The sequence below is a fragment of the Bufo gargarizans genome, chromosome 2 (assembly GCF_014858855.1).
Source record: "Bufo gargarizans isolate SCDJY-AF-19 chromosome 2, ASM1485885v1, whole genome shotgun sequence".
In the NCBI taxonomy this organism is placed as follows: Eukaryota; Metazoa; Chordata; class Amphibia; order Anura; family Bufonidae; genus Bufo; species Bufo gargarizans.
Genome location: NC_058081.1, coordinates 103492460 through 103512623, shown reverse-complemented (window position 1 = coordinate 103512623; position 20164 = coordinate 103492460). Strand labels below are relative to the sequence as shown.

The following is a 20164-nucleotide window of genomic DNA, read 5'->3' as shown; positions in this document are numbered from 1 at the left end:
GAGCAGTGTATAATGTGATGAATCGAGCCAGCAAAGGAGGCAATATGGACAATCACAATACATTAGTAAGTGGCTTGTTGTAGCTTTCTCTACATAATAAATACCATTTGCTGAAGTGAGACAACCCCTTTAAAGATTTAAGAGATCAGCAGGAGATTAAACCTCTGCAGGATTTCCACAATACCATGTCGGAAAAACAGCTGTCTGCAGATGAGATGCTGGCTTATTTATTATCCAAGTCATGTCTCTAGGTCTATTCAAAGGGTCAAACATTGACTTATAGGATAGCTGCCTTACATCTGGTGGCTTAAGAGACAAAGCTTGTTAAGAGATTATTTGCATCCCTTCTTCCCAGAATCATTCACAAAATGCTGAACACAGTGGAATCATGATGATCTCTTGTACAGTACAGACCAAAAGTTTGGACACACCTTCTCATTCAAAGAGTTTTCTTTATATTCATGACTATGAAAATTGTAGATTCACACTGAAGGCATCAAAACTATGAATTAACACATGTGGAATTATATACATAACAATTTTTTTTTTAAAACAACTGAAAATATGTCATATTCTAGGTTCTTCAAAGTAGCCATCTTTTGCTTTGTTTACTGCTTTGCACACTCTTGGCATTCTCTTGATGAGCTTCAAGAGGTAGTCACCTGAAATGGTTTTTACTTCACAGGTGTGCCCTGTCAGGTTTAATAAGTGGGATTTATTGCCTTATAAATGGGGTTGGGACCATCAGTTGCGTTGTGGAGAAGTCAGGTGGATACACAGCTGATAGTCCTACTGAATAGACTGTTAGAATTTGTATTATGGCAAGAAAAAAGCAGCTAAGTAAAGAAAAACGAGTGGCCATCATTACTTTAAGAAATTGGCTCACATGCGGACCGCCCCAGGAAAGGAAGACCAAGAGTCACCTCTGCTGCGGAGGATAAGTTCATCCGAGTCACCAGCCTCAGAAATCGCAGGTTAACAGCAGCTCAGATTAGAGACCAGGTCAATGCCACACAGAGTTCTAGCAGCAGACACATCTCTAGAACAACTGTTAAGAGGAGACTGTGTGAATCAGGCCTTCATGGTAGAATATCTGCTAGGAAACCACTGCTAAGGACAGGCAACAAGCAGAAGAGACTTGTTTGGGCTAAAGAACACAAGAAATGGACATTAGACCAGTGGAAATCTGTGCTTTGGTCTGATGAGTCCAAATTTGAGATCTTTGGTTCCAACCACCGTGTCTTTGTGCGACGCAGAAAAGGTGAACGGATGGACTCTACGTGCCTGGTTCCCACCGTGAAGCATGGAGGAGGAGGTGTGATGGTGTGGGGGTGCTTTGCTGGTGACATTGTTGGGGATTTATTCAAAATTGAAGGCATACTGAACCAGCATGGCTACCACAGCATCTTGCAGCAGCATGCTATTCCATCCGGTTTGCGTTTAGTTGGACCATCATTTATTTTTCAACAGGACAATGACCCCAAACACACCTCCAAGCTGTGTAAGGGCTATTTGACCATGAAGGAGAGTGATGGGGTGCTGCGCCAGATGACCTGGCCTCCACAGTCACCGGACCTGAACCCAATCGAGATAGTTTGGGGTGAGCTGGACCGCAGAGTGAAGGCAAAAGGGCCAACAAGTGCTAAGCATCTCTGGGAACTCCTTCAAGACTGTTGGAAGACCATTCAGGTGACTACCTCTTGAAGCTCATCAAGAGAATGCCAAGAGTGCGCAAAGCAGTAATCAAAGCAAAAGGTGGCTACTTTTAATAACCTAGAATATGACATATTTTCAGTTGTTTCACACTTTTTTGTTATGTATATAATTCCACATGTGTTAATTCATAGTTTTGATGCCTTCAGTGTGAATGTACAATTTTCATAGTCATGAAAATAAAGAAAACTCTTTGAATGAGAAGGTGTGTCCAAACTTTTGGTCTGTACTGTAAGTTGTCCCCTATGTAACTGCAGCCACTAACTGGCCCAGCAGTATATATTGAGGCCAATGACTGGCTGCAGTGGTCATGTGTGGTTACCGCTATGTCACAGTGTACCTATGTAAACACAGACGAGAGGTGAGGACAAGCACGGCGGGGGACCGGTAACCCATTCTACCCATTTTTCTGAAAAATAAACAAACAAACAAAAAAAATATCCCACCAGACAACCGCATTAACCATCAAGAATCAGGGCCAGATTAATCTATAGGTGGCCTCAGAAAAGGAACACCAGTGTATGGGATAATTTCCATCTAAATATGCTGTACACTGTGTAATAATGTATAAGTGATGTACTATTATGTTACTGAGACATTCACAGTGCTGTGGCATTGGGGATTGACAAGGGAAAGGCTGTGCAGTCATTCTTAGGGAGAGGTATTTGATCATGAGTTGCCTCTTCTTCCTGCAGTCCACTTCCTCCTCACCGTCTGTGGGTCACAGTGGTTCAGTTCTGTCTACTCCATGATATTCCTATGAGCACCAGCTATTTGAGGTACTGTGCACAGAGACAAGACTGGCTGCAGCTGCTGGTGCACACAAACAGCCCACCACAGGTCAGTTCCCTCACACCCAGTTTCCTCCTTCTTTCCTTCCAATCTTCTGCTGAGTTTTTATCTATATTGTCTTACTCTTCAGGTCTTCTATGTCTTGGATGATTTGAATCCAGTTCTGTGTAGTCATATCTCCTTGGCGTTACAAGACAAAGTCTCCAGTGATTGTTCCTTGCAAAGAATTGGCAGTGACACAACCTGGGATAGTCTCCACCATGTGCTGCTGAAATGCCTTAGTATGGAAGAACCAGGACAGATGCTTCTGAAGGAGTGTATGAGATGGAGAGTGCCACTATTCAGTGCTCTGGCTGCTTCTACACAGGTGCGTGCGGTAGATGGTACTGAAACATTCACGGGCTCACAACTTCAAATAAAAACCCATCAGTAGAAAGGTGTAGGCATTCAGGTACCAGCTTGTGTTCTGGCTTGGCTACCCCAGGGGCCCCATGTGGCCTTGGCCAGTCAAGTGTGTGATACTTTTTTATTTCTGCTAACTCTCTTGGGGAACGTGTCCATGAAGCAGTTACGGAATGCTCAAAGGGGTTGTCCCGTCTGATCAGCACCGTATCTAAATGAGGACCTGTTAGCAATCAGCTCTGGCAACTGCAGTGGTCCCTAAAGCAAGGAAGCTGTTGTAGCTATTATGTGGCTCTCCTGAAGCAATGTTAGAGCTTTACACTGATGAAAGAAGCTAGGAGCTCTGACCATTGTCCCCTCCATGCTGCATGGCAGAGTGATTGTGAAGCATAACAGCTCCTACCAAAGCCTGTTCCTCAGCAAACTCCCTCAGCTCTCCACTGCTTTTGCAGTCAGTTTTTTTTTTTTACAAGTTACCTTTCCATTTACCCAACATGTTCATGATGAATTACATTAATGAAATGGGTGCAAGCCCAACCTGCAATTGCCCAAACAACCCAGAAGTTTTAGGTCCCCTGTACAGTAATGTGCTTGGCTCATCCACCAGCCAATCGCCTTCCCATCCTGGTGCATGCATTGAACGTTTCCAGCATGCACGCTCTATTGCCTCCACTGTACATAGGTATTAAGGTATGATATATGACCCTACAGACCTCCAGGGATTTTAAAAAGAATCCCTTTTTTTTTGTCTTGGACCATCTGGAATTTTTAACCTAACCCCTTCTCTGCTCTAGACCACCAGGGATACTGGCATTAACCCCCTTCTTTTTCCTAGGCCACCAGGGATTTTGACTGGTTTTCTTACCTAGACCACAAGATATAGTGTATTGACCCTTTTTGTGGCTTTGACCACCCCTGGAATGCAACTAATACCCACTTCGCTGGCCTAGACCACCAAGATTGGTGTCATAAATTTTTTCTCTGACCTAGACCACCTGGAATGCTGATAATAACCCTCTCCCCTAGAGCACCAGGGAACCTGGCAGTGACCCCTTCTGTGCTATAGATCACCATGTGTACAGACATTAACCACATCAGAGCCATAGGTCAGAAGGGTGGCTGATGTTAACCCTTTACTCTGCTTAGACCCCAGGAACTTTACCATAAACCCATTATATATCTTGCCCCGTTCACAAGTTAAAAAGGCTTAGTGGTGATATTTGGGGAGGTTGACACATGCATACTGAATCTATGATTAACACCTAGTATAATGAAGCTGATGCTCTAGCTGCTGCTTTCTGTAGCTGGCCTAGCTCTTCAACTTACGAATGTATCTTCTTCTGCTAATTAGGATGCAGACCCCATCTCGTGTCTATGTGCCTGGATCGTGACTTCCGTGGATGCTGCCACTTATACAGAGATCACGCAGACAATGTCCGATTCTGTTGATCATAAGTGGAGCCTGGAAGATCTTGTGCAGATTTGGGATATTCTCCTGGCAAGGGCGGATAGCGGCACACTGGAGAAAGCCTTCAGCATATTTATGGAGGTACTTCTTGATGAGAGATGCGCAACTGAGTGGCTTAGAAAGTAGGGATTGGGACAACATGTATGCATTCTGCTAGACAGGTATATGACACTGCTCCGTTTGCTGTCTTATAGGACTGCCCTTTGCGGATCCTGCTTGAAATGTATGAGCTTTGTCTGCATCACAAGAATTACACACAGGCCGAGCAGAAAGTAATGGAATTCCAGGGCAGGATGACGAGTGTGAGCAATCTACATTATGTCATTTCTATCTATGTACTGTGCTCCATGCTTTTTGCCTAGGTGGATAGTATATAAAATGCCCCCTATCTTACAGCTCCAGTCTACAGATTGCTCGCCCCCCGCTCCGATCCCTGTCTTGTGGCTTCACGCCCGGGCGTCTCATCTACTCCAGCTTCTTCTTCTCCAGAGCCTGGACTCCATATGAGCTACAGAAAGTTTTGCAGTTTCTTTGTGATAGCGGCAGCCATAACATATGTGAAGGTAAGTGCAGTATGTGTTATATGTGTATTAGATATTAAGCTAAGTGTTCCTAAAGATGGAATCTTTATTCTTAATCTTGTAGGAATGGATATTCACAAACTGAATGCCCTCTACCAAATCCTGGACGGTTATCCTGTGGTCATTAGGAAGCAGCTTATAGAAGACTACAGCCCCGCCGCGCTCCAGGTGGAATGTCAGAGACTGCTGCAGACTCTGCTGGAAGGAGCACACTTCGCTTTGGCTCATCAAGTAGCTGAACTTGCAGAACTGCCCACTGACAACCTGGTTATAGAAGAGGTAAATGATTCTGGGCATCAATACATCCTATGTGCTGTGACCGCCTTGTACGTCACTGTTGTAAAGGTCTATCTTATGCCCTTTTCGTTTACATGACATGTATAGCCAGCACACTGTCTCTGAAGCCTTGTCCAATTTTTGGACTGCAAAAAACGAATCCTTGGAAAATGGATAGCATCTGTTGGCATTCTGTTTTATTTTTCACTCCCATTGATAGAAATGGCTATTGTCATCCGCAAAAAAAGGATGAAATTGGGGCCTATGGTAAGATTCTTGGATCGGGCACACAGATCAATGAACAAAAAAAATAATTACTTATATAGGTTAGCATGCTATCTGTTTTAAAAAAAAACAGCAAAAAGCAGAATAATACAGATGTGAGCATGAACTGATATTGGATAGCTTGCAGTTGGTTGTCAAATGGTATCTGTCAGTAGATTTGTACCTATGTCACTGGCTGACCTGTTACATGTGCGCTTGGCAGCTGAAGGCATCTGTGTTGGTCCCATGTTCATATGTGTCCACATTGCTGAGAAAAATGATGTTTTACTATATGCAAATGAGCCTCTAGGAGCAATGGGGGTGTTGCCGTTACACCTAGAGGCTCTGCTGCACCCTCTGCACTTTGATTGACAGGGACAGGCAGTGAAAACGTGATCACGCATGCCTGGCCCTGTCAAAGCGCAAAGGGTGCTGCAGTTGCACAGAGAGCTAAATACTAATTTCCTTTCCAACGCCTACCAGCGCCATACTCTCATGCTGACTGACTTCGTATCAGAACACTAACCAGCAGGGATTTGAAGGATTACGAAAAATGCTCATTTTAGTCTCTCTAATACTAGTTGCGTCATTCAGTCAGCTCCCCCTAGAGGTGACTGCATGCAGCTAAAATAAAAAGGGTAGATTTGAAGGAGTAGGGGGACCCATTCAGAACCTTGCTAATTAGGGCCCATGATTTATGTGTGTGCCCTTGTGCTTTGTATGTGTGAGGACTGTCAGACATTTCTGCTGCAGTATGTTAGAGATTCTAAGTTACTGAAGTTTCAGAGCAGCATCAAAGAGGTTTGTCTGTTACTGAGCTTTTACAAAACTTTTAATATGTCATAGCGACATATCAAAGGTTATAATTGTGGGGGTCTGAGTGCTGAGATCCCCACCGATCGCTAGAACGAGGAGAGAGAAGCCCTTACATAGAGCACTCTCACTCCTCACTGCCGGAAACGGGCTCAATAGAAAACCTATAGGGCCACCACGATTCCCTCTCCTGCAGCAAGGAGAGAGAGCGTGGTATGTAAAGGACTTCTCTCTCCTCGCTCTAGCGATCGGTGGGGGTCTCAGCACTGGGACTTCTAACATTGATATGTTAATCAACATAGTTCACTATGATATATGAAATTATTTTGAAATTTGATGGTCTCTTCAGGCCTCAGCTCATTTACATCCAATGATGTTATATTTGGACATGTTAGAAGATACATGTGGAAGGAGTGCCTCGTCAGAATGTGTTTTTTTTTTTTGTATAGGTGCTACAAGACCAAAGCCTTCTTCGAGAGATGGGGCAATGGGGGTGCCCACAGAGCCGAGCACAGTATTGGCGAAAGTGTCATGTGACTTTTTGCAGCAAACAGCTGTCCCCTGTAGTGGCATCCAACTTCTTTCAATCTCAAGCCTCCCATCACGCAGCCACTGGCACCCTCCTATTAGAGCAGATGGAGGCACTGGCAGAACAAGAGCTGTTGTTCACACTTGCAGGGCACTGGCTCTCTCTTCATGAATGCTCTTCTCTGAGGACATTAGAAGAATTAGAACAGCAGATCTGGAAGTATCGCATCGAGCGAGAAACACTAAATAGATCTGGTGGATCTCGCCTACTGTCCTCTCTGTCCGGTTTTACTAAGTTTGCCTCAGAATTTTCATTTTCTGGTCTGGCTGCGCTCAACTCTTTTCAGCTTCTAGACATCTTCAGTCTTCCTCCACTACATGGTGATAAAAATGCAAACTCCCAGGTACTGTGTGGTCTGATAGACCGTCTACTAGATGACAGTAAGGTACATGAAGCCAGCCGTGTATGCAGGTACTTCCAGCTCTCCCATCGTGATGTATGGATTGTGCTGAGCTGCCGGGCTCTGGCATCTGGAGAAATGACAATGCATCAACTGCCTCCAGATATCCAGAATATCATTACTGAGGGCAAAGACGCACAGGAGAACACATGGAACCGGAGAAGGAGATTGCAAAGTTGTGAGTGAAACATATTTTTTATGCAATCCTTCCGGTCCACCACATCCAAGTAAAATTGCAGGATGCCATACATGTATTATATTCCTGCTGCTACCTAATAAAGTCCTATTTTCACATTTTTCCACCCATCATCTTTGGGTATGTCTATAAAGGGGCTGCCTAGATAATCTTTAGTTTGGGTGGTCCTCCCATACGGTAAATGATCTGACCCTTTGCTTAACTTTCATTCTTTTGTCTATAGCATCCAGTGTGGACTCCACATCTTCTCAGACCCCCACCAACCCTGTTGTCACATATCTGGAGGTCCTGAAGGATGCTTGTTCACATGGAAAGACTTTCTGCAGACAGCTGCTGTGTATGTATGAGCTTAGTCAGGTATGTGAAAGCCTATGCGTCTGTTGGTAAATGTGTGAGGCTGGACTTTTCTGCACCAAATACCCACTTTGTATTTGCCTGTTGGTTTTACATTTTAGGATCTTGGATGTTCCTTCTCAGAAGTATCATCCCGAGATCCAAGAGAAGTTTTGGTTACCTTGCTGTCCAGCTTTCGCCCTGAGCTTTGTGACAGAGCACAAGCAGTCATCACTTCACATGGACTTTCCCCTGAGACTGTAGCCCATATTGTTGCTGAAGGAAGCCTGAAGATATGGAGGACACTAAACAAGGAAGGAGGTTGGTGCAGGACTCAAGAGATGGCGTCATGAAAGGTTGTCCGTCACTGTTAATAATCTGTGTATGTATGCAGGTCAGTCTGAGGTATATAACCTCTCTGAGAACAGATCCAACTTCCTTCAGCTTGCAAAGCTGTGTCCTGATCCGACTCTGGTGGGGTTATATTTACTGGATCATCTAGAGACTGTTCCACTTACTGAGCTTCATTGTGGTAAGTATCTGGTCTTCCTATATACTATATTTCTTGTGAATGGCATTGGGGGACACAGCACCATGAGTACATGCCCAGCTGCCACTAGGAGGCTGACACTAGAAAAGAAAAAGTGTTGGCTCCACCCAGATGGGCTATACCTCTGCTCAGACACTAAACTAACCAGTTTTAGTCTAATGTCCATAGGAGGCAGACATGAACTGCTCTGTTTTTATCGCAGGTCTTGCTGCTTTTTATTTTTAATTTTTTATTGATTTTGATTTTCTTTCTCCGCAGGCTTCTGCCTGCTGCAGGATGGGGCTTCATCGTGGACTCCACTTTAGTAGCCCCCCTGCGGGCGCGTACTATTGTACCTAGCCGGTCACCCAGTCCCCCATTTCTGCATCTGCAGTGGCATGTTGGCAATCCCACCTCGGTGCGAGATTGCTGAAGGAGTGACCCTGCGGCTCCTCAAGACGTCGGACGGTAAGTATTCTCCCCTGCGTCCTGTCCCACGGTGTCTCCAGGGTTAGTTCCCTCTTCTGGCCAGGGGGTGGGCCCCTGGGCTCCCTTCTCCTTCCTGACCACCCATCCTCCTTCCCGGCCTTCCCTTCTACTTTAGTCCCCGGTTTCTGTTGGGACTAGGCCTCATTTTCTCTGGCCTGTCCTCGGGTCCCAGGTGCTCTTTTTGACCAGTTTTTCCCCTCCCTGGGCTTTGCTTTATCTCAGGAGCTCCCCCCACCAGTTTTTTCCTTCCCGGAGGGCCGCGGTTCCTACCCACCGACGGCGCACCTTTCCAGGCACTTCATTAATTGAGGCCCCGACTTTTACCTCGCCTAGGCCGCATCCCCTCCCGTCCCTTCTTTGCTTCCCCCGGCTTTTTTCTTGACTCCTCCCCGCTTCTCTCGGCTCTTGGGAGGGATCTTCTCCTATCCAGTCAAGCGTGGGCTTTTGCCCTGGGGGCGGAGTTTAAATTTTTTCTGCTTTCGGGCCTCCATTTCGCCAGTAGAAGATCTCCCTGCTCTCTTCTTCGACTGCTGCAGCACTTCTCCGGGAACACAGCACCTGGGGTCCGGTAGGACAGACTCTGGCTGGCTACTTCTCTATTTTATTAAATTTTTTCAGACTCCCACTAAGCCCTCATGTTCTCTTCCAGAGAGGACTCCCGTTCCCAGCCCCCCCTCTGGGTCGCCACGTTCTTTGCGTGCACTCGTTGCAAGAAGAAGTTGCCATGCGGTCAGCCTGACCCTGTCTGTGCGCAGTGCCTTGCCCCCAGGCCCTCTCAGGATGCCCTGACCACCCCCTCTGTGTCGGTCCCTCCTGAATGGGCCTCTTCCCTGTCCCAAGCCATAGGGAACCTTACCTGTCTCTCCCAATCCATGGTGGAGTCGCTGGACCGCTTGCCTGCCCAATTTCCAGAGGAGTCCATTACTTTGTGGTTTGTCCCTCCTCAGGTAGATCCACAGGTGGCCCGTCTTGTTAAGGCCACCACCCTTCCTTTGGCCCACGGGGCTTCATTGTCTGATCCATCGGCATATTTGAACCACCAGGGGGTATCAAAAGCATGGCAGTCCTGAAGGAAGCCTCTTGCATCCTGTGGTGGGCAGAGGGACATGTTCCCGCTCTCTCTGCTTTCCACACCCCCGGAGTCGACAATTGGGCAGCCGACTTCCTCAGTTGCCAATGTCTCGGGTAGAGTGGTCGCTCCATCCAGAGGTTTTTCAACAGCTCTGTCAGTGTTGGGAAATCCCAGACGTGGATCTTTTCGCCTCCCGTCTGAATCACAAACTTCCACTTTTCGTAGCCAGGTCTCGGGATACTCAGGCTCTTGCGGTAGATGCCTTGGTGCTCCCGTGGTCCCATAGAAACATAGAATGTGTCAGGCAGATAAGAACCATGTGGCCCATCTAGTCTGCCCATTAGTCCCAATTCAGTCTCCTGTACCTCTTCCCTCCCCTTCCGCTTAATCCTTAGGTACTCAAACGCCTCAAATTGGCTCGGGTCCCGGCCATTTTGGTGGCTTTAGACTGGCCCCGCAGAGTGTGGTACGCAGATCTTGTCTTCGTGCTCGCCGACGCTCCATGGCGGCTACCACTGCATCCCGACCTCCTTTCGCAAGGTCCGCTGTTCCACCTGAGTTGACCTAGGCGTGATTTAACAGCGTGGCTGTTGAAGCCGTGGTCCTGTGGTTCCGCGGCCTCTCCGAGTCAGTCATCCAAACTATGCTTCATTCACGTAAACCCCAGTCGGCCAGGATTTACCATGGTACCTGGAAGGCTTATTTTGCCTGGTGTGAATCTGGCGAGGTTCACCCTCTCCTTTTTTCCCTAGAGTCTTGCCTTTTTTCAGGCATGCCCTGAGAAAGGTCTCCGCCTGGCCTCCCTCAAAGGCCAGATCTCGGCCTTGTCTGTTCTTTTCCAAAAGCCCTTGGCTTCTCGTTTCCAAGTAAAAGCCTTCCTTCAGGGGGTGGCTCATCGCGTCCCTCCTTTCCATTCTCCAGTGGAACCATGGGACTTGAATCTGGTCTTAGATGCCTGTAACGGACCGTTTCAGCAGACAAGGGGTTAAAATCCGTTTAGGCGATATGCCCCTTTCTGGGAGACAGGCACAGCTACTGCAGAACACCAAACTCCCGAACTGGATACAAAATAGCACTCCAAACTGGAACCTCGCGAATAGCTGCCAGCAGACGAACAGGAAAAGCATACAGTCAGCTTACACTCCTGGCAATCAGTCTCCAACAGCATACAGGGAATCCCCCCAATGACGAGACAAGGCTCCGTGTTCAGGGTCAAGCAGTGGTCTGTGAGTTAAAATGGCCGCTATCTATTGTTCTCACCATGTGCTTCATCCAAGCAAGTAAGGCAAATGATGCAATCCAGGGACAGAGGGCTCCGTCCCAAGTGCCTTAAGACCCAATAACTTAAGGGACCATAATCCCAGGGCAGGAGGCTGGCAAACAGCCCCCTCCAAAACACTGTGGCGAGGTTGGTTTCGCCACAATGCCCTTCTGTCCTCTCCCTTCGATCCCTTGAAGGAGATCTCCCTGTCTTGCGTCTCTTTTAAGGTTGCCTTTTTAGTTGCGATTACCTCCATTCGCAGAGTCTCTGAGCTGGTAGCGCTCTCTTGCCGGTCTCCCTTTTTGGTTTTTCACCAGGACAAGGTTGTCCTGTGCCCAGTTCCCTCCTTTCTTCCCAATGTGTTTTCCTCCTTCCACATTAATGAGGAGATCGTCCTGCCTTCATTCTGTCCCAACTCCTCTCATCCCAGAGTGCAGTCTTTCCACCGCCTGGATGTGGTTCAGGCGCTCCGGCTGTATCTCCAGCTAATGGAGTACTTCCGTCGATCTGACTCTTTTTTGGTCCCTGAGGGCTCACGTAAGGGTTTACAAGCCTCCAAAGTTACCATCTCCCGTTGGATTCAGTCGGCTGTCAAGGAAGCCTATGTAGCGAAGGGTCGTAATCCCATCGCATGGCTGTTTCTTCCCACCCTCGGGGACTGCTTTGGGACGTTTCATGGTGCTGTGTCCCCAATGAGAAAAATTGATTTTTGTGCTTTCCGTAGAATCATTTTCTCATTGGATGCATTGGGGGACACAGATCCCACCCTTGTTGTTTTTTCGCTTTGTTAGCTTACCGGGTTTCCCGGGACTCTTCGATATTGGTCCTCTTTGTGGTTTAGGACATGTTGGCTTCACTTTTTCGCTCTAGATTTTGGTGCTGCTACTGCTTTAGTACCAACTGGTTAGTTTACTGTCTGTGCAGAGGGTATAGCCCATCTGGGTGGAGCCAACACTTTTCCTTTCTAGTGTCAGCCTCCTAGTGGCAACTGGGCACATACCCATGGTGCTGTGTCCCCCAATGTATCCAACGAGAAAAGGATTTTACAGTAAGTACAAAAATCCATTTTTTATATTTGTTCCTTTGTCTTGTCAGCTGTCCTGGAGTCTCATGATATCTTTTTTTGCTTTAGTAATTGAAATCCTCATCTCTGCTCATGATTGCTTCAGTCTGACATGCCACCTAGAAGGGATAGGGCGCGTCCTCCAAGCATGTCGCAACCTGACGGAGATGCATTTAGCTCCCAACCAGGAATATAGCCTCATGGTATGTCAGCTCCCTTTACATTCTGTTGTCTTTATTACTAGATTCCGTTACGAGTGTTTTTCTCTTATTATTAATTTAGGTTAGACTCCTGTCAGGGATTGGTCGATATAATGATATGGTTTATGTCTTTGATATCTTACACAAAAACCAGCATTTTGAGGTTTTGCTAAGGAAACAGCTTGATACGGTGAGTATGACACCGACAGTATGACTAGCTTGATAATTAAAGGGGTTGTCTCACTTCAGCTAATGGTATTTATCATGTAGAATAAGTTAATACATAGCACTTACTAACGTTCTATTACTATCCATATTGCTTCCTTTGCTGGCTGGATTCATTTTTTCATCACATTATACACTGATCTTTTACAGAGGTCACAGCCACCATTGCAGCGCAGATACAAGGTGGCCAGGACAGAAGCTGCTGCACATGCGCGACTATGCAGGCTGGCTCTTTTTCTTATAGCATGCAAGCTCGGCCACCAGTGAGGCGGGCGCTTTTTCCTACAGTGTACAAGCATGACCACAGCTGCTGAATTGCAGGGTGGTCGTAACCCCTGGATACAAGCAGTGTATAATGTGTTGGAAAAGTGAATCCAGCCAGCAAAGGAGACAATATGGATAATCACAATACATTAGTAAGTGCCTTGTATTAACTTCCTCTACATAATAAATGACATTTGCTGAATTGAGACAACCCCTTTAACAAATGCTGATAACGTGGTTCCATCTTAAAGGGAACATCTCATGTATTTAATTTAATTAATTAGATGGTCCAAAGGTGAATTACATGTTTGTTTTATTTTATAATATTGTAGTTATTATTTTAAAAACCTTCCCTAGGGGCTGCCATGTTGGAGACACACACTTTAAAGGGGTTATCCGAGACTAACAAATGCTCCCCCGTATGTCAGGCTCCTCACACTGATTCTATTAACCTGGCTCCCCGCTACCGGCATCCTCCTGGTCCCCGCACTGCCGCCGCTGCTTCTTTTCCCTGTGCGCGGATGAAAACATCCGGTGTTGGGGGGGGGGGGGGGGGGAGCCAATGGCAGGCGGGGACAGGGACGAGCCTCCCTAGCGTCACCCGCAATGCTGGGGAGGCTCGTCCCCTTCACTTCCTGCCATTGGCTGCTGTTTTCATCCGCGCATGGGGAGTAGCAGCTGCGGCGGTGCTGGTACCAGGAGCTGTGCGGGGAGCCAGGTAAGTAGATTCAGTGTAAGGGGCCTGGACATGTGGGGGAGCATTTGTTAGTCTCGGATAATCCCTTTAATGCCTGTATGAACAATGCATCGGTGTGTGCTTGCTTTATGGTAGCTGCAACGATTGGGTGTTAATTGACACAAAAATCCTCAGTCGACAAGCATTAACTACATACAATACTGCATGAATAAAAACCTGATATAAATAACATGTCATTATCTGATGGCACATTCCCTTTATCTGTGATGTGCGTTTAGAAGGGCGGATTGCAGACTGCACTTTTGGAATATATTAAGCGATGTCACCCAGGTGACAGCGAGAAGCACAATATGACTGCACTCTGCTTCAGTCTACATCGGGATATTGGCCACAACCACGAGCATGCAGCAAAAATCCAGCTCAGATTGATCCAGTCTAGGCCTTGGGGTAAGTGAGCCTAGATTTCATATACCTTATATGTGCTTTGCTTGAAGTGAATATATTCTGTGTACAGAGCTGTGGAATATGTTTTGTTTTATTTTATTTAACATTTTTTTGGGAGATGCCTAAATAGATGTGTTCTGACCATTACATGTTAATGTATTTGTCATGTGCTGTGTTCTGCAGAATATTGGATGTCTGACCAGGGAGAGCTGAGATCTTCTATTATGAAGGCCCTCACTCTGCTGATTGATGCTGCTGAGAGTTATTCAAAGGTAAGCAGATTACAGCCTGATGTAACTGGGTTTTTTCTTGTGTTCCATGCCTTCGCTTTTATCACTTATGGTGATTTCACTTGTTTTTTGTTTTTTTTGTTTTGTTTTTTGGGAGGGGGGAGGGGCTGCGTTTTTTTGTTGTTGCCATTTTTCATTCCTTTTTTTTAGGCCAAACCCAGAAGTGGATTCAGGCATTGACTTCAAAAACTGCCAAGAAAACTGTTTAATCCATTTTTGAAACCTCCCTTTTAACAATTGTTCACATGCCGCTTGTATGGAATTGAGCTAAACCACAAACGGAGAACCGCAGCAACTTCCAGCAGTGTCCATCCGGACATGTTCCACACAGATGTGGACAGCACACAGATGACACTGCTGGAAGTTGCGACGATTGTCCGTTCGTGGTTTAGCTCCAGTCTGTACAAACCAGAAGACAACTGCATAGAAATAAATGGGTCCGTATGTGATCCACAAAAAATGCGGATCAGGCACAGACCAGAACTACAATAAAGAGCATAAGCCCTTAGGGAGAGGACAGGAAAGAAAATGGCGTGAAGCATGGTTATATTGTGGGTCTTTGTGACAGAAGGGCAATATCTGAGTTGACATAGGGAATAAAGAGTAAGGAATGAAACGGGAGAAAAGAAAGCCAGGAGAAGGAGATCTACTGTGCTTTGTGAAAGAGATGGTTGCGTTCAAGGAGGACAGAGTACCTACAGGACAGCCAAGTATTCCTCTTCCTCCACTTCATTTTTTTTGTAAACACATTGACGCCATCCTGATGAGGACAGTCTTCCTTCACTTCGACATGCAGAAATACTTCCTTAAAACCCAATGAAACAGTGCACATAATTTAACAAAGAAACATATGTTCTGATTTTCCTTGTCTCTCTCCAGGATTCTTGTGTTCGTCAGTCACTACGATGTGCCCGCCTCACCCGTCTTTTGACCCTACAACTTCATTTGTTGAACAATGGCCACCAAACGAAGCTGATTAACCTGGAAAGAGAGAACTTGATGGAGCCCATATTAGCACTTCCAAGATTTTACCAGGTGTGTGCATGCTTCCTATAAGGGTCTAACATCATACATCACAAGACAGTTCTGTCATCTTCAGTCTTGTGTTTCATATGGTCATATCAGATTGTTGGAGAATGTGTCAGAAAGTCCATGGCATGACCAGGGATTCCCTTTCCAGTATTTACTTTTAGTAGAAAAGCACATACTATGACATTAACAAACCTACTTTGTAGAAATTGTCCAACAGGCACCTGAATACAGAATGTGCTTCTACCTTTGATGAGTGCAGCTCCTCTATATTAATTTTGCCAAGTGTGTCAGCTGTGTTGAAGACCATCACCCTTATAATCACATAGACCCAAACTCTAGGAGATGAAGGATCTACTATAGCAAATTGTTTCCCTGTTTGTAATTTGAGGAGTTTCTGACCTTGTAAGATTCTGGATTTCCTGCCAGATGTGCACTGGACCATTGGATTTACCTGACCGAGATACTAGACATTGGATGGAGCTTTCTACTCTGTGTTTTTTCCGGAGTAGGGGTAATGGGTCATCAATATCTGGAACCCCTGTTAATATATGTTTTTGCCTTCATCCTCATGTTCCCATCTTTTTATTAGGCTGTTATTGTTACTGAAGCATATGATCTGCAGCCAGACTGGCCAGACGTCTTGTATAGCAAAGTTATTGTTGGAGGCGATTTTCAGTACCTAGAAGAGTTCAAGCAGCGTCAGCTTCTCAGCGGTGGAGTGTTCGAGCAGTTGTCAAACAAGTAAGACAGAAGTTTAAGATCAAATGGGGACAGGGTGCAGTTGTTACAGGCACCTTATAGAGGAATGATAGGCTGACTACACTGGACATGCGGAGAATAATCTTTGACTTCATATTGGAGGGGGTGTCATTAAAGGGAACCTGTCACCTGATTTTCTTCCCCTAAAACCATCACCATTGCATTATACTTCTGTTGAGTATAGCTTTAGCAATGTGCTGATGTAAAAAACGTCCGCTTTATCATTTGCTATAAAAGTTTGTTATACTGTGCTAACCATATGCTTATTATCTCTGAATAGTCATCTAGGTGATGCCGTTCTTGTGAATAAGTCATGCAGTCACACCCAGTGAGGCTTGGTTGATTTTCCTACGTCATTTGAAGCCATGCTGAAATCTATTGCGTTCAGGTTCCCAGGCATAATATGTACTTGCCTTACCTTTGTCTGCACACTGCAAAAGTACTGGATGTCACAAAATTGTGATTTGGTGCCTGCGCAGCGCACTGGGGAAGCCGAGGCATATACACCTCACTTCACTGTGCATGACTGGAACCAGCATGGGCTCCTCATGACATAGGATGCTCCTTGGAACATCAGTCAAGTCTCAATGGGCGTGAATACATTATTAGCATATTTTTCAGTGATTAGCATATAGTGTGTATAGTATTATAATGTGATTTTATGGCAAAATAATAAATCAGACAGTTATGGCGATAAAGCTGTTCAACAGCACCATAACACTATGGTGGTGGGTTTAGGAGAATAAAACCAAGTCAGCTGATATCTTATGACCCATCTGAGATGATAGAGGGAGAGAAGCTGAGCCATGCGATATGATCTGGAGCAGGATTAGACTGAAAAACTAAAGCAGTCCTGGCAGGACTCCGAGGAGAGGAGTGTGTATTATGTGTGGGCAGAGTAATGAGGACTCTCTCCTAGGAGTCAGGATTTACTCAGAAATCCTGCTCCAAATCACATCAACATCTCTTCCTCTATCACATTCAGGCCCCGTTCACACTTCCGCAAAAGTTTCCGCACCTGTTCCGCAATTTTGCAGAACGGGTGCGGACCTATTCATTCTCTATGGGCCCGGACGTGAAGCAGAAAGCACACTATGTGCTCTCCGCATTTGCAGAGCGCGGCCCCGAACTTCCGGTCCGCAGCTCCGCAAAAGATAGAACATGTCCTATTCTTGTCCGCAGCTGCAGACAATAATAGGCATTGCTATAGGGGGTGCCAGCCGGGTGTGTTGCTGATCTGCAACACACCACGGACGTGTGAATGGACCCTTAGATGCAGCATAGATCACCTGACAGGTTCACGTTCAAGAATATCTTGGCATACTACACTTTATTCTTGATCATACACGTTTTCCTAATTAACCTGAAGCAGTATCATTATTTTCCTATACTTCCTATTCATTAAGTGAAGATAATTAGAATAGGCCCTGTGCCCAACACTCTTTGGGCATCGCACCATCCAGTGTGCAGTAGCGTCTCTCCACGTCCAATATCGGGGAGGGCGGGAGATCTTAGGTGGAGATATAAAGTATAAGGCAATAAGATGAATTATGAGTAACATTTAGTACAATTGCTTCCTTCACGGTTTAGACCATTTGCTGAGTGAACTCTTCATAATCTACGTGAAATCTTGTCCATTTTCAGATGCAAACTGAACCCTCCTGGATCCACTGGACTACAGAACCTGAAGCGAGTGATCTCTTACTGTGAGGACATCAACACACGTTATAAACTGGCTATTGAAAACAAATTCTACGACATTACTGATGTGCTGATGAGAGACTCGCAGACACGATGCTGCTTGACAGATATGCTGTCTCGATAAAGGTCCTGAACAGGATAGCACACCTCAGAATCATGCTGAACAAGCAGCAGTTTGCATATTTTTTACTAGACTTCTACGTATCAGGCAGAAACCTGTGGAATTACAGCCGCCTCTAGCAACTTTTTGTGGAGAGAAGGAACAAATATGTGTTTCGGGAAACTTGAAATTTTTTTTTTTTTTTTTTTTTTTTTTTCCAAGTAGTCTACTAGACTAAGCGACAATAGTAGCACTATCTGTATGTGCTGTTATCATACTGCTGCACTGTATTCCACTTTATGCTGATTTTGCACTAAAGACTTGCTTACAGAAGCAGATTTAGACAAGTATTTCCCTCAATCATTTTGCCAAAATGGAACTGCATCTGAAATGGAGGTAGTTAATAGAGGCACCGGTCCGGTCAACCACTCATCCCTCCCTCTTCCCTTAAAAGGGTCATCCCATCCCATGACAACCTCTTTCTAACAAAGCTAGAAGCAGCCCTGTACCTCACATGGATCCAGAGATCTCCACATTCATTGCTCAACTTGTTCTGCTAGAGAGTGTGTGTCTGTGTGTCCTTTCTGCTGCCGCTGTTGGCAGCTGAAGGATGGTTCTGAGCATGTGCTTCTGTCTCTGTGAGCAGGACAGAGAAATTAGAAAAAGAGCTAACAGCAGGTGGCGCTATACAGATAGCTTTCAGTGAATAAGTAGCTATACAAAATGTTTTATTACATGCAATTAAGTATTCAGATCCAGCTGCTGGTTTGAAAATGTAGAACATTTTTCATGCAACAACCCCTTTTAAACTGTAGGTATGAAACCATAATATGCCATGTATATGACATTTGGGCTGGCGCTACAAATGAAAGTGAATGGGGGTCACACTGTGATCCAACCCAACCCTGCTACATTTGTTGTCATGGGCATGGCAACTTGTGAGTCGCAACACAACCCCATTCACTTTTGTTACAATTCAGGGTGCGGTACACTGCAATCTTTGGTCACGTGATATGTAGGCCCCAGCCTCATTATTAATCATTTGATGGAGCTAATATGAGCAAACTTTTCTAGCTTATTAAAACTTTATTAACGTTGGCGCTTTTTGTTGTTTTATTATTTGTAAGAGTTAGGGCTCAATCACACGACCGTACGAATGAGTCCGCATCCGTTCTGCAATTTTGCAGAACGGGTGTGGACCCATTAATTTCAATGAAGCCGCAAAAGATCCGTAGTTCCGTTCTGCGGTCCCGCAAAAAATATAGAGCATGTCTAATTCTTGTCCGCAAATGGGCATTTTCTTTGATAGTGGCGGCCATGTGCGGTCCGCAAATCCCATATTGCCTCCTTTGCTGGCTGTATTCATTTTTCCATTGCATTATACACTGCTTGTTTCCATGGTTACGATGACCCTGCAATCCATCAGTGGTGGTCGTGCTTGCACACTATAGGTAAAAGCGCTGGCCTCTTTGGTAGCCGGGACAGTGGGAGCTCACGTAGGATGGTGCTTTTTCTGTTTCAATTATTTTTATTGGCTTTTAAACATGTTAATGTACATTGTATAGATGTATTCAAAATGCAATAGCAAATCAGTCAGTTTCAAAATGTGAACACAATAAAACCACAATATCAACAAAATGCACAGAGTACCGTCCTGAAGCCACAGCCTGCGCAGTTCAGTATTCAGTGTTTACATGGAGGGTGTGTTGTCCACAGTTGCCATATTTTATCCACTTTGGTGTGAAATACACTGTGGGAAAGTAGTTTTTCATATTAAAGGGAACCTGTCACCTCCAACAAACATCCCAAGCCGGCAGCAGTGCCTTAGAGTAGCCAGCAGCGCGTTTGTAACGATCATTTTCTTCCTGCAGGTAGTTGAAGCAAAAGCTGTAAAACGTTCTTTAATCCCCTGCCGGCGCGCTTCTCTAGTCAGGCTTGAAGTCGCGGGGGCAGCGGCCTCCTTGCTTCAAGTCGCAGTAACCACGCCCCTTCCCTGCCCCTGCTTTGCTGAACTGCCGGCTGTCAGTCACAGCGAAAGGACAGGGAAGTGGGCGGGGTTACTGTGACTTGAAGCAAGGAGGCAGCGGCCTCCGTGACTTCAAGCCTGACTAGAGAAGCGCGCCGGCAGGGGATTAAAGAACGTTTTTACAGCTTTTGCTTCAACTACCTGCAGGAAGTAAATGATCGTTACAAACACGCTGCTGGCTACTC

General features: G+C 45.7%; 1 protein-coding gene across 1 annotated transcript in view; it reads left to right on the top strand.

Annotated features, from left to right (window-relative positions):
* The window catches only part of SPG11 (SPG11 vesicle trafficking associated, spatacsin), a 59203-nt gene extending 40678 nt beyond the window's left edge, over positions 1–18525 (top strand). Inside the window, 18 exon segments of the mRNA XM_044279342.1 lie at positions 2409–2553; positions 2636–2872; positions 4259–4456; positions 4570–4677; positions 4772–4870; positions 4872–4938; positions 5021–5235; positions 6759–7476; positions 7718–7851; positions 7950–8148; positions 8222–8359; positions 12311–12444; positions 12524–12631; positions 13906–14074; positions 14255–14343; positions 15241–15396; positions 15983–16134; positions 17797–18525. Of these exon segments, the coding sequence (XP_044135277.1) occupies positions 2409–2553; positions 2636–2872; positions 4259–4456; positions 4570–4677; positions 4772–4870; positions 4872–4938; positions 5021–5235; positions 6759–7476; positions 7718–7851; positions 7950–8148; positions 8222–8359; positions 12311–12444; positions 12524–12631; positions 13906–14074; positions 14255–14343; positions 15241–15396; positions 15983–16134; positions 17797–17977 (3247 nt within the window). The 3' untranslated portion in view covers positions 17978–18525.
* The last annotated feature ends 1639 nt before the right edge of the window (positions 18526–20164 follow it).